The sequence below is a fragment of the Lissotriton vulgaris genome, chromosome 6 (genome assembly GCF_964263255.1).
Source record: "Lissotriton vulgaris chromosome 6, aLisVul1.2, whole genome shotgun sequence".
NCBI classification, from domain to species: Eukaryota; Metazoa; Chordata; class Amphibia; order Caudata; family Salamandridae; genus Lissotriton; species Lissotriton vulgaris.
Genome location: NC_141694.1, coordinates 1,546,514,938 through 1,546,529,162, shown reverse-complemented (window position 1 = coordinate 1,546,529,162; position 14,225 = coordinate 1,546,514,938). Strand labels below are relative to the sequence as shown.

Below are 14,225 nucleotides of genomic sequence, written 5' to 3'. Positions count from 1 at the left end.
GAGAGCAATCCTATGGATTGCTAAATGATAGAGTTCCTTGAAGTTAGCCGTGGAAGGATACCACTCACCGAGAACTCTGTGTGACCGAAATGCTTCTGGGCTGGGCAAATGCAAGAACGGGGAGGAAAGACATCAAATTAATAGCAGACACCTTATAGACAACAAAGCCATTTAGTCCCGAAAAAGGGACAATCTAAGTATATTTAAAGTTTTGGAAACTAAAGCTGTCTGTAGCCAAGATCTAACAAGCATTTGCAATGCAATAGGTCTCGCATTAGGAAAGTTTGAGCTATTGGTATTGTAAATGACAATTTTTTTATTTATGTGTTTTTGAAAATAGCTAAATTAATAGCTTTGTCATTTACAATGCCAATAGTTATAACTTTTGCAAATGTGACACCTATAGCATTTGTAATGCAATATGTGTTGTATTTACGTGACTTAGATGTATTGGTATTACAAATAACTGGCTTTTATTTTTTAATAATTAATACTTAAATAAAAGTTATTGTAATTTATAATGGCAATAGCTTAAACATTTGTAAATAACTTTTGTGAATATTATGTTTAGTGTATTTTATTGTGACGAAAATCCAAGAACAGAAGTGAAATATTAACATCTTTTTTGTGACATTTGTAATAAAGCTTGAAACATATTGAGAACATATTTGAACCAGTTGTTGTTGCATGGTTGCACAGATTGATGTTGTGGTGGCGACGAGTGATGCTGTGGCGTTCAGTGATGCTGTGGTAGCGCATAGTGATGTTGTGGTTCACCTGAGTGATGCTGTGGTGGTGCTGAGTGATGCTGTGGTGATGCGATAGATAGATAGTGAGTGCGATAGATAGATAGACTTTAGTACTGCAATATTAATTTAGTAGGCCTCTAAGACTATTTCAATCAGAAATGGTTATAAACTTTGTCCCTTTGCAATCTTCTAAACACATGCACTCCCCCACCTCCGATTAGGAACCCCAGGCACATTGATTAACCACAAACCTAATTACTAATATCAGTACTCTAAATCAATAAACTTTGCCTCTAGCTACATCAAAACCCGCAATCTTAGATCACCAATCACAATACCAATTTCGAAGCCTCTTACCTGCTAGGCTCACTTTACTGGAACTCCCCACTGTCTGTCATTCATGAGGCTGGGTTGTTACAGGAGTTCAAAATTGCACTCCAAGGATAGTTGACGCAACAAAACACAATAAGGATAACCACCCGTTATCATGGAACTGTGTACTGGTCTTTACTGTGCCTTTCGATTTTAGAGAATTAAGGTGTCCAATAGCTAAGTATTGATAATAGTTCTCTCTAGGAACAACAGCATCAATAACCCCTGAATGTGCAGTTCAGTGTAAGAACAGACAATGTATAGTCTGAAATGAAGGGGTTATTATGCTGGCTCAAAGGAAAACAGGATCCAGAAAAATCATACATAATTTCTCGTACAGGCCCACACAAAAAAGGAACGCTCACTGCATTGAGGCCTTCCAAGTTACACCACCACACCCATGCAATGACAATGATGTTGCCAATACGATTATACGGTTCTCCATGGACTGGACTACACTACACCACACCACACCAGCAATGTTTTTTATGACGATTATCTGTTTATTTCATTGTTGTAGTTGGGCTATAATGTTTCTCTGGTCTAATACGCTGTACAACATAATCGCAACAGTTCCAAACGTTAGGACTGGGTAGACAATATCCACATATTAAATATGTGACTTACAATGCTTAAATGTAAAAAAAAGTGTATACAAACTTTACTGCAGACTGAAGACACAGTTTAACCCTTTCGCTGCGGCGGCTATTCCGCTGCAGCGCTAACAGGGCGGGGCGGCGGCCGCATGCTGGTGACAGAACCGCTCCGTCACCAGCCGCGGTTGAGCTGTGCTCGTGACGGAGCGGTTCCGTCATGGCCCGCACCGCTCAATAGAATGTGCCGCGCAGGCGCGGCAGCCGGGCCATGACGGAACCGCTCCGTCATCATTACAGCGCCACCGCAGCTGATGACGGAGCGGTTCCGTCATCAGCAGGGGAGGGGTTAAACACAAATGGGTGGCAAAAGAATACAAAGAAATAATGGAAAGGAAAAGTGAAAAAAAACCAAGCAAGTGTTGGCTTATATGCTTTTGCATTTAAGTGCACTTCTTTTTAGGCTGATGTGTACATTGCCAGGCAAAACAGATTTACACTACCCCATGCTATATGCTTTGATTGGAGGAAGCAAAAACTGAATGTCAGTTGAAAAACTGGGATTATTAGAGCAGGCACAAGGGCTTAACATATATTATGTACTTTTTATATATATTACATGAGGCTTGCAAGACGCTAACGTTGTGGTTGAGTGAGACCTAAAACAAACCAATTGGAAACAAAGGAGTTCTCTGCCTTCTGATACCAGCCAAGCTGTGACAAAGCAACATGAGTGTAAAAACAGAAACTCGGATGTGGTCTGTAAAATAGACAAATAGACATTGACGTATACTGGATTCCAAGCCAACTCAATCGTTATTTTTTCGTGTACAATACACAACAAAAATAAATCGTCTTACTCAAGATGTAGAACAATATTAAGGGCAGAATGGAGAGCATGTTTTCTATTTTTTTCTGAGCAAACAACTTTGCAGCAAGGGCGTTATTTATATTTCCGAGTGAAAAATACTCATATCGATGGGAGACAAAGTATGGCTGTTAAAGTAACTATGTGATATAAGAACCCGTGCCAAGCTGAACAGAGATACATTTCCAGACGCCCAATACAAGTTGATCGCTATCAATTCTTACACTGTTGCTATTCTTAAAAGTGTCAAATTAAATTCCGATCTATGGTCAAATAAAAGTTTTTCCCTAGGATTGGATTTAAGAGTTATGTGATAATGGTATTTTCCACGTCTGGTAATTACTGTTCCATATTCCGTACTAACTTTAAGCCGTTCAAATAGAATTTAAGGTGGTTCTAGGACTCGTTTGTGTCTTACCATGCACGATCTCGAAACAAAATCAGAAGCTATACAAAACGTATATAAGTTAAAGGCATTGCAAAATAAAATCATGAGCGCGCAATTAGGTATTAAGGTTTTGCGAGCTTACCCGCTACAGGTATTCTCATTCTTGAAGCTCTAACACGTTCGCGTTCAGGAACCACCTAGGTACAATATATACAACAATTAATACTGTAGTTTATAAAGTATGCTTAGTTTATGTCTAGTGAACGCAAACCTGGAAGTCAAATGAGAAACTAGGTCGCGGTCAGATGGGCTCCCGAGGTACAAGTCTCTTCTTCAAAATTAAAAGGAGAGGGGCTAACGAGGAAGCAAGCATTTGTTGCGGGGTGTGACTGCGGGAGAAGGCAGCATGTAGCTTACGCAGAAAAGGAAATCACGCATATTTCCTGGCGCAGAGAGGGCAGTCACTTTGGGGGCCACTGACAGACGCCTGGCTTTTCCCCGAGGTGCTTGTGGTGCGAACGAGGGGTCGAGAGAAAGAAAAAGACCCGAGCACAAAAGGAGCGAGAGAGCTCGGATGATGCTAGACACTACTTGGGAAAGGGCTGTTGTAAATGGAAACGTCAGACACTCACCACCAACCCGGAACCAGAGATTACAGGTAAACTGCGCGCGCTGCCAAACACACTGCGCATGTGTGGCAAAGTTCTTTCACGCTCAGTGCGCATGTGTTATTAAAACAAGAGCGTTGATTTGTTCTACGAAAGGATGGCTACAGGACATTAAACTGAGAGTACGAACTGGCGCGTGCGACTAATAGTATCACTTACATTTTGAAGACCAGGTGAAGCGGCGGAGAGTCACGACAATAGAGCCAGGTGAGTGGGTCGGTTGGCTGTGTGAGCGCGTGTGTGTATGCAGTGTGTGTGCATGTGTGTGTGCGCGCGTGTGTGTATGCAGTGTGTGTATGCCTGTGTGTGTGTGTATTCAGTGTGTGTGCGTGTTTGTGTGTGTGTGTGCGCGCCCATGCGCCCATGCGCGAGTGTGGCTGTGTGTGTGTGTGTGTGTGTGTGTGTGTGTGTGTGTGTGTGTGTGTGTGTGTGTGTGTGTGCGCGCGCGCGCGCGCGAATGAGAGAGGCGAGAGGCTGCTGAATGTTGAACAGGAGATGTGCACGGCGCCAGGCTGGGCGTGCGCGCCCACGAGGTGAAATCACAGAGGAAAAGCGCGTGCACATCCCGTGTCCAACATTCCCGGCAAGTCCACAACAATAGGTCTTTCGCTGGATGCAGCGCTTCGCGCTGCTAACACCAGCGAGACCTAAAAATGGAATACAGAATGGAAAAAAAAAACATTAGCAAAGTAAAGTATTAGGTAATCAGCTGTGGCACTTGGTGGATTTGCAGTTGATCAGGTGAAATATCGTCACTTACAGTGGAATGAGCTAATGGCTTAAGTTGGCGAACCCATGCCTGTGTGCTGTATGGTATGGTGTGGTAGGCAGAAGCAAAATGTTCCTAACATTTGAAGAGACCAGTCGATAAACTCCTCTATCTATGTATATATGTATGTATTTTTTACTAAATTCTTTTATTGCATTATGCTGGAACTGCCTCCAGGCATACCTAAAAATGCAAGCAAAAATAAATACTGCATGGGCACAGCGGCTGAGGATGAATGAGACATTGCCTCACATTGTAAACATACACAGTTCTGTTTAGGTAAAGAAAATGTACTGCAGGAGTTATACCCTATACCAAAGCTATAATTGTTGGACCTCATTGGTGCAGATCTGTGGTGTACAATTTAGCAAACTCTATCCCCCTGCCCACACCCAGTTGCTTGTTTTTTTTACATTTCACTGCTCTTTTGTCCGCTTTAACACTCTGTCTCTCTCTTTAACAATGTAAATAAACCCATAATGCAGAATGGCTTTTATATGGAAAATAATGACTAACTGATAAATACAAGGCAAGATTAAAATTATGTTCTCACTACATGTATTTATACAACAAGGATAACCTTTTCTGTGCTAATCTGAAAGACTCTCCAGCAACTCACCTTGGTAGTTCAGCTTTCATGCAAGTTCAGTTCATGTTCATTAAGCAGAAACAACAAAAGGTTTGGTCAGTACTGGATAACCAGGAGTACTGTACTTTTGTGTCTTTGTGGGCATTTCTTGGAGATGTACTTTTCGCAAATATAGATTTGATACTCATTTCCTTCATTTCAGCATGTATTGTAAAATAAGCTGTAGTTTGCAGGCTCTATTGTGCATCAACCTGTTTAACACCAACCCATGTGACACAGTGCTGTTTTCTCCAGTTTCTTTTTTTTAGGTGTGCAACAAGTTGTTTCAAAGAGTCTTCAAAATGGCATCTCCAAATGATCTATCACATGACCAGCGGTTTAACCGGGTCACAAAGGACCCCAGGTTTTGGGAAATGCCAGAAAAGGATAAGAAAATCAAAATCGATAAACGGTTTCGAGCAATGTTTGATGACGGCAAGTTCAATCTGAAATACACTGTGGACAAACGAGGAAGACCAATGAACCACAGCACTGTGCAGGATATGAAACGATTTTATGACCTGGCTGATTCTGACGACTCTGATCCCTCTAAGAATGACCTTGCAGATAGATCACAAAAGTTGAAAAAGAAGAAAAAAAAGAAAAAAGAAATTACTGGCTCTGAGGAACCTAACTCCCACAGACAGCTGGAGATGCTAAGTAAAAATGATAAGACTGAAGCCTTTGAGTCTTTAGACTCGCATAGGAAAGTGCAGAAGAGTGTAAAAGACAGTGTCAGTATCAAAAAGACTTCTTTAAAAAAAGACGCTGAATCAAGGAAGAGCACTGTTGCTCAAACAAAAGATGATGGGAATCAAGCGCAGAAAGAGAAAAGCCTGTCCAGAGTAAACAAAACAAAAAAGCCACATGCATTAAGTGAAAAAACTGTGAAATTGCAAAAAGAAAAACAGACAGAAAAAAAGGAATCCGAATCTGGTGGGTTTCTTGGCGCAGATACCATTCGTACATAGGCCTTAACATTTTTTTTGTCGAAACGAAAATGTCAATAAAGTTTGTGTATTTAGTTTCAAAGTAGCAGCTAATAGTCTTTTGGGTATATGGGGGACAGATTGGGATAGTGACAATCAGTTCCCCTGCCCCCAGGAAGGAATGCAGGCAAAACATATTTTTTGTTTGCTCCCTTGCTTATCCAAATAAGGGGGCTGCAATGACCTCTTCTGTGGCATTGAGACACACTTGATAGGCACTTCTGGAAAAGAGACTATCCTGCTTGAAATATTCGTGGATGTATAGTTGTATTGGTGCTAAAAGACCACAGTCTCTGAGCAGGAATCCTAGAGCAGCAGATGAGTGCATCAAAAAAGTTTAGTGGGAAGGAATCCTATTTTGAGATTTCAGTACCCTGTCAATCCTCCAGAAGGAATCCTTTGGGGAGGGGAACTTTTCATAAGGATGGACTCTCTCCTATTAATATTTTAATACAGGCCTACACAAAGGGATTACTGTTTAGAGACTGCAGACAGACTAAGTATCTAGATTCATGTAGCAGGAAGTAGACAATTTGCCTCAAAGTGCGTGCCTAACCTCAGTCCACTACATACCACCCAATGTTCATGTCTGCTAGCCCAATCTCATTTCCTTTCTCCATCTCACTCTCCCTCTCCCTCTACCTCTCATCCCATTTTCCCTCATGTGGGAACTTGAACTACTCCATTGACAACTTGGAAATATTTTTTTCTCTATCAAACGCTAAAAGACAAACCAACTGAAAAACCAGAACTTTCCTTATACAAACCTTTGGGCACAATACTTTATCTGCATTTCAGTTACCCTAAGTGAGCAGATCAAAGGACATAACACATAATGCCTATAGGAAAGTGAAGACCTACAAGCTAAACGGGATAATTTATTTTTGAAAGCCAGCATATTTGCAGAACTTGTGCAGAGTAGCCTCGTCTCTGGTTTCCTTGTTCCCCCTGAGCCACTCTGTCTAGATGAGACCACTTGGAAGCGCCTAAACCACATTTAGGAGGATCAGAAGAAAACTGCATACAGGTGCAGAGAGGTTTGGTTGCACGTTTTTTCAGGGAGCGTTCACAAGGTGTAGGTCTGCAGTTTGTTTTCCCAAGGCTGTCTGTTACAAAGGTAAACCTACCAATCCTAGATATTTATAGATTGTAGTATATGGTAAACTGAGTGGTTGTGATTTGTATGGAATTAGGTCAGCTCTGCTTACCTATAGTCCCTCGCAAATGTTACATTTTGGGGAAGCACCATTTCCTCACTTTTATGTAACTGCAAGCACCAGAATTTCACACTTTTCGAAATGTCCTTTAGTCTTGCAGTAAACACTAGAATTTTAGAATGGTGGCAGTTCTCCTAGACTATTGTGTATCCATGCTAGGTCTAATAAAAATGGTAGCATTTGTGTGTGGACTGGTATTCCAGACGTCAGAAGAACTGACAGATGTTTTTGGTATGTGAGCTGTTTTTGAAGGCTGTTTTTTTTATTGAGGTAAGTGAGACCCGTTCTCCATTAAACCAGGCGACCCTACTGACCCCACACGCCTAAGCCTAGCTGATGGCAAATGTGAGTTGGAATTTACTTGTACAAATCCCTTTGAGAACTGGATCCAAGAAGTGTGGTTTTTATTAAAACTTTTGATTGAATTTTTAATTTTATTTTATAAAAAAAATCTGATATGGTTGTGATACTGTAACTGTGTGATATGTTTCTTCTTTAGAGAGTGATAACGATCTTCTTGAGAAAAACAGTGATGAACTTCACACAGAAGATGAGTTGTTAAACCGCGAGGAAACCTGTGGCAATGATCCATCAGATTCTGGGGAAACAGGAGAAGAAGATGACGAAGAGGCTGAAGGAGACTCTGAGGAAATATCAGACAAAGAAGGTGAATCGGAAAAGGAGGATGGAGAAGACAGTGACAGTGGCCCTGATTTAGCCAGGGGAAAAGGAAATGTAGAAACCAGTTCAGAGGATGAAGCCGAAGAGGATCTAGCTGAGATATTTCCAAAGGAGCCCGAATTTGAGCATGCGTGGGGAGAACTGGATAAGAATGCTCCTCGGGGTGATGAGGTATTGTTATTTTTTTAAATTCAATTTCTTCAAGTGTATTGCTTTCAGTAATTATTAGAGATTCAAGAAAAAGGGGCAACCCAGTATCGCAAGGACCTGGGTAGAACAATGATTAATAACTTAATTGGTCCCTATGGGGGAAGTGTAGCCCTTGACTTCCACTGCAATAGTTTCTTAACCGCATGCGTGCGGGCGGAATTCCGCTCGTACGCTGAGTTTTTTAAAACCGCATGTTACGTGACGAGCTGGGCTCGTCATCAGCGTGCGAGCGGGCTACGCCATGACAAGCCCAGCTCGTCATCAGCGTAGAAGGGGTTAAGGACGCCTTCTTGAAAGTATTTTTTTTAATGCATTAATGTATTCTCATTTCAAAAACGTATTATTCCAAACATAAAGTAATATCAAATATTAAACTGAGCTGCTCCTATTTGGTGAGGGTGCAATGAAAAGTGATGTGGTAAATAAATAGTTTTCTATCGCTATATACAATACTAATACATGTGACTTACAGGGATAGTATGATGTTATTTCTACATTTGTGTTACAAGTGTCGTAATCCACCATCAAATTTAAAAAAAGTCCACACTTGAAAAAGGGTCGACATTTCGACCCACAATACCAAATAAATAGGAAAAGAGTCCTCATCGGGACAGAGGATTTGAAGGAGACACCAGACTAATTCTGGAAACAGTCCTACAATCATAGGGAATGTCTAATCCAATGGGTACATCATCCGGCTTAGTTTTACAAACAACAAGCTAAAGAGGTAAAGGTCTTGCTGAAATAGTCTAGGAAAAGAAGTGAGTTGAGTTCACGTTGCACTGGAATATTGATATATTGTCGAAGGCTTTGAATTCATTCCGGCATAATGCGCACTCTGAATAATAATACCGATCCTTGTGACGGAATTGTCCAAATAACGGATTGACCTACTCAAGAGCCACTCGCTTCCCCCAAGGCCGTAAAGGATCAACAACCATTATAGAAATTACATTGCGGTTTTAATAAAAGAAGCTGAATCGTGCCAGTATTTGTCAATAAGGCCATATATTACTATTCCAAATGCAATCCCTATTGCTCTCTGCAAATGTTGTATTTCTACATTTAAAGTAATCCTGGAAAACCCTGATGTGTTTGTTGGCAGCCGGAAGTGCACTTTCCGGGTGAGGAACATACAGGGAACTGGTCATAGTTTATTTATAATATGGCTCTCACTTTTATCACAAAATGAGATAGTCTTTGCCAGATGAGCACTCGTTCAGAGGATCCTTAAATGAAAACCAACTTGAGTGGCAGCAGTGTAAAGCCTTTTATTTGCTGTTCTTGATTCGCTTAGTTTCTATTTAGATGATAACCAAATTGTTTTCTGTCTTCTATAAGTGGATGTGATTAATATTTGTTAAAATTTCAGAAGCAATATTTTTTAAATCACACTCTTTATTTGTTGAGCAGGAATGAATAGTCAAAAACTTTGCTGTAATTCAAATTTTTTGCCCTCACTAGTATTTGAGCTACAGTGATGTTTACGATTTTTCCTCTTCCCCAGAGCTGTATAAAAATGCATATAGCACACGCACCACTTCTAGCAGGGTGCTTAAAAAATGACCTTTTAAAGCAACTCTGCTGCATATGACAGCCCGAGTGAATACAATAGTAGGTTCACCTGCATATAATGTTAGATTATTTTTTAATGACCCTCTGTATACTAGTGGGCCGTGGGATCGAGTGTACTACATTTTGCTGCTGCTATACATAGTATGTGCTTGTTATTATTGGACTGTTCTATTGGATTCAGATGATGCATTGTTGCAGAGACTAATGTATAGTTTGCTGGTTTTCAAACTCACTCAAGAAAGGAAACAAAAGATTATTACCTTTAAAAGCATGAGATTTTTTTCAGCCAGGTCAGAAAGCCTAGTGGCCTCTTCAAAGCTCTTTTGGTACTCCCAGAGTTCTGCCTTTCTAGGGCTAGAGCTAGATTATTTTATTTCGGTAGCAAGCACCACAATGGTGTTCTAGAGTTAATCAGTAAGTCTGACTATTTTGTGTTGCCTGAATAGGTCAAGATGACTCTGTTGTATGATTGGATACATCTTACTCCCAGTTAAAAAGGCACTGGGGTAGCTTTGTGAGGGGAAAATATCCTTTAAGGTACGGACCCATGGAAGCGGCTTCTCTCCTGTCCTGTTTGGCAAGAAGGGGGCTTCTAGAATTTCTCTTGCCTAACCATGTATATTGGCATGCATGCCAGTGTCTGGGACATGTGAATGTCTTCTATATGCACATCTGACCTCCAAACTGCATGCCAGAGCAGGCACATCAACCACCTTATCACCCCCTTCTCACTAACTTTAGCCCTAAATATGGAACTCCCAGGCAACCACACCTATTCCATAACTACCCCTAGATCTTACAAAAAAAGCAGCTAAAGGATTTAAACACAACTTCCTAAAATCTCACCCTGAAACCCCAATCTCTGATCCCTACTTCTTATCGAACATAGGTCACATTACTAATGACGCAGTATAAAAGGGGGTTGTGATGGACGGAGCATCTGAAACAATCAAACACTCGCACCCAGTCAACAGATCTGGGTTTAATCCATCACGGTTCTTTAGCCCACTCTGCCACCCCAGTTCAGACATGGCCATATGCAAATCCGTCTGACCATGTGCCTCATGGGAACAGTCCAGCCCGAACTGCCAAGCCATGCCTTCCCTGGACCGGATTCAAGCTTCCTAGGACCGGTTTCTGGCATTACAGCCGTCTTCAGCCAGGCTTGCTTGAATCCAGTGGCAAAGTGAGCAAGGGACTCACGTCTGAGCATACCCTGCCAACTTATGGCGAACATTGTGAGGAATCCATGGTTGTACTGTAAGCATATTGTCCTCTTCAAACCGGTTCATAAAAATATTGGCATATGTCAGCGTAGTACAGTTTCCCATGGAAGTGCCGGTCTTCTGTTGATACCATTCATTGTTCCACTTGAAATAACTGTGTAATAGAGACAATTCCATAGGTTTCATCAAAAAAACTTTTAGGTTATCCTTATAATCTGTTCGTAGCAATGCATGCTCAACTGCCTCTATCCCTAATTGGTGATGGATTGAAGTTAACAGCAAATTGACATCTACTGTACACAACAGGACTTCTTCATGTTCAGAGATGGTAACTTGATTGAGTTTATGTAAAAAGTCGGTTGTGTCCTTAATGTAAGTGCCATGGCCATAACACATGGTTGTAAATACCGGTCTAGAAATGTTCCCACCGGTTCGTGTAAGCTCCCTTGTGTGGTGACTATTGGTCTGCATGGGGGTCTGAGTGGATTCGTATGAATTTTCGGAACCATGAATAATGAAGGGCTTTTTGGATTGGGTTGTATCAAAAACCTTTTGCCTTTCTCGTTGATGGTACCATCATTGAAGGCTTTCTGCACAAATAACCTGTAGAGAAGCTGCGAATTGGTCTGTGGGGTTGGCTTCCAATTTCATATACGTGTCCAGATCTATGAGATATGAGGTTACCTGTTCTTTATAATAACTGGTGTTTAAGATGTCTAGCGCGCCACCTTTGTCAGCTTTGGTGCACGTAATGTCGATTCTTGAAGATATTTCTTTCACAATGCCTAATTCTTTTGCTGTGAGATTGTTGTACTTTGATTTTTTTTTTTTACAATTGATTTTGGCTATGTCGTTCTTAACCAATGATACTTACATGTCTAAACCTTTATGGCTGATGGGTGCCATGCATGTGCTTTTCAGTTGTAACCCCATTAGTTGGTCCTCTTCTTTATTTATGGGTGTATCCATTATATTTTTAAAGAAATGTCGCAGTCTGAGTTTCCTCATGAGTTTGAAGAAGGAGATATTAAGTTCCAATGTGTTGGTGCCCGTTGTGGGAACAAACTAAGTGCCTTTTTGTACGGTTTTTAATTCAATTTCGCTAAAATGGTAATCAGAAATGTTGATTACTAGATTGTCTACTGGTTCCCTTTCTTGCTCTTGTCCTTCTTCGCGGTCACTGTGCGAGTTTGTGGGTGGTCTTTGTCCTTGTCTCTGTTTTTTTTCTTTTGCTCCTCCTGGGTCTTCTTGTCCTTCGGGGCCTACCCCTAAAAAAAGGCTCTCCGGTTGTGTCTGAGCTTAATCCAGATGTTGATGGGGTATTTAATTGATTAAATAAGGAAACCTTTACAGCAAGGACTTCAGCCTCAGTCCCCGGGCACATACCCCATGTGGTGGGGATGCACCCAGATTGATCATCCTCATGCAGTCATCAAACCGCAATCGAAACCTACTAGACAACATCTTTCCACTCATCCAGGATAAAGCAACAAACCGCAGCTTACTTACCAACTCCTAGCCTGATCCCCATTTTAGGCAGGAGACCCAGCTGTCCCCCTCTGCACAGATACCCACCCCAGACCTAATTGACACCCAAGCTAACAACTCATACTATCAGAAGCCCTTCTCGCACCCTAACCCCACCACCACACACACTATCTCCCCCCACCCCGCGCAAATACTCCCAGTGCCCTACACACACACCTCTTAGACAATCCATCACTCATCGTCATAGTTCCACTCATATAACCCCTTCCATCCAACAGCCCAAAGTCACAACCATCCTCGATACCCCACCCCACCCATACCAGCACAGTCACTCAGACAACCCTCTCCCAGACCCCGCCACACCCTACCTCTTCTCTCCCACTCCCCATGGCCTCAATCACAGTAAGATCTCAACAGAAGGAGCCTGAAGGTGACGCCTCCTCAAACTGCACGCAAGGCACAACTACTCCTCCTCCTCCTACAGCCCATCCCGCTACTATGGCAGCTCTCATGACAGACCCCAGACTGGACGAGATATTATTATCTCTGCAACAAGTCAAAGCTGACATCCAAACTCTGCACAATCTGATTCTACAGCAACCCAAGTGTGTGCACCCTAAACATGATGATTCCAGAGCTTACCCTCACATCAAAAATTCTTATTGCATCCACTATCTAAAAGAAATCTCCCAAAATGTAGTGCAGTGCCTTACCATAATGCCGTATCCCCCCCAACCAGGTTGAAAAAATCCTTACCATCTAAAGAATTAGGTGCCTTACTTTGCTCCTACGAACAGTTCTACCTCCCCCATAATCCGGGGCACACAGATAACTTACCTATAGACTCCTTAATCCAGTCTATCCCTATAAACATAAACAGAGATACAAGACTCAACTACAGAGGAATAATTGAAAGGAACCTCATACGAATCCCTCTCACATCTGAACCCACCGTATTACCCAACAAGGCACAGCTAAAATGTATACTCCTAAACTGTAGGTCCGCGTCTAAACATGCAGCTGATATAGCTGACCTTCTTCTCACAAACTAGCCAGACATCCTTATCCTTACAAAAACATGGCTAAATGAATCATCTACAATCATCCTGGACATACTTGTACCCCCAAATATGACATAGACTTGACAAATTTGATAGACCGGGTGGTGGGATCGCGTGCATACATCAGAGCAATTTAACAGTGATCAACTCCAATGCCCTAGCACCATCCTCTTGTGAATATCTCTGTTTAAACATCTCTAGAAATAACAAACACATTTGCTCATTTCACACATTTACCACCCTCCTGGTGATAACATCACTTTTATAGAACACTTCATGGAGATTCTCTCTACAAACGACGGCCTACAAAATATGCAAATATTCCTGGGTAACTTCAACCTCTACTGGGACCACCTGAATGACCCAGAGGTCAACAGCCTCAAAGCCTTCCTATCAGACCTTAATCTTAACCAATTCTTTAACAGTCCCATACATGACAACGGAGCAACCCTCGACCTAGTCCTCTCCAAAGTTGACTCCATTCAACTCTACTCGATCCTCCCATGTGATTGGTCCAACCATCACATCATTTCATTCCAAGTCATTGTATCAGCCATAAGGCCTCCAACACAACCGGTGAGGACAAAGATATGGAAGAGAAATCTGAAAAACGTCAGCTCTGACCTACTAACATCCGCTATTCCAAACACTCTAGGTCCCCCGGAACACCTTACCGATGTACAAGGCCTAACTGACCACTACTTCCACTCCATGAATAGCCTACTAGACAAAATAGCCCCTCT

At 41.8% G+C, this 14,225-nt stretch overlaps 1 protein-coding gene across 1 annotated transcript in view; it reads left to right on the top strand.

The window, feature by feature from the left end:
* The window catches only part of ESF1 (ESF1 nucleolar pre-rRNA processing protein), a 325,806-nt gene that overhangs the window by 64,123 nt on the left and 247,458 nt on the right, over positions 1-14,225 (top strand). The window contains exons 2-3 of the mRNA XM_086927725.1: positions 5,291-5,971; positions 7,741-8,093. Of these exons, the coding sequence (XP_086783851.1) occupies positions 5,338-5,971; positions 7,741-8,093 (987 nt within the window). The 5' untranslated portion in view covers positions 5,291-5,337. The remainder of the gene's footprint in view (positions 1-5,290; positions 5,972-7,740; positions 8,094-14,225) is intronic.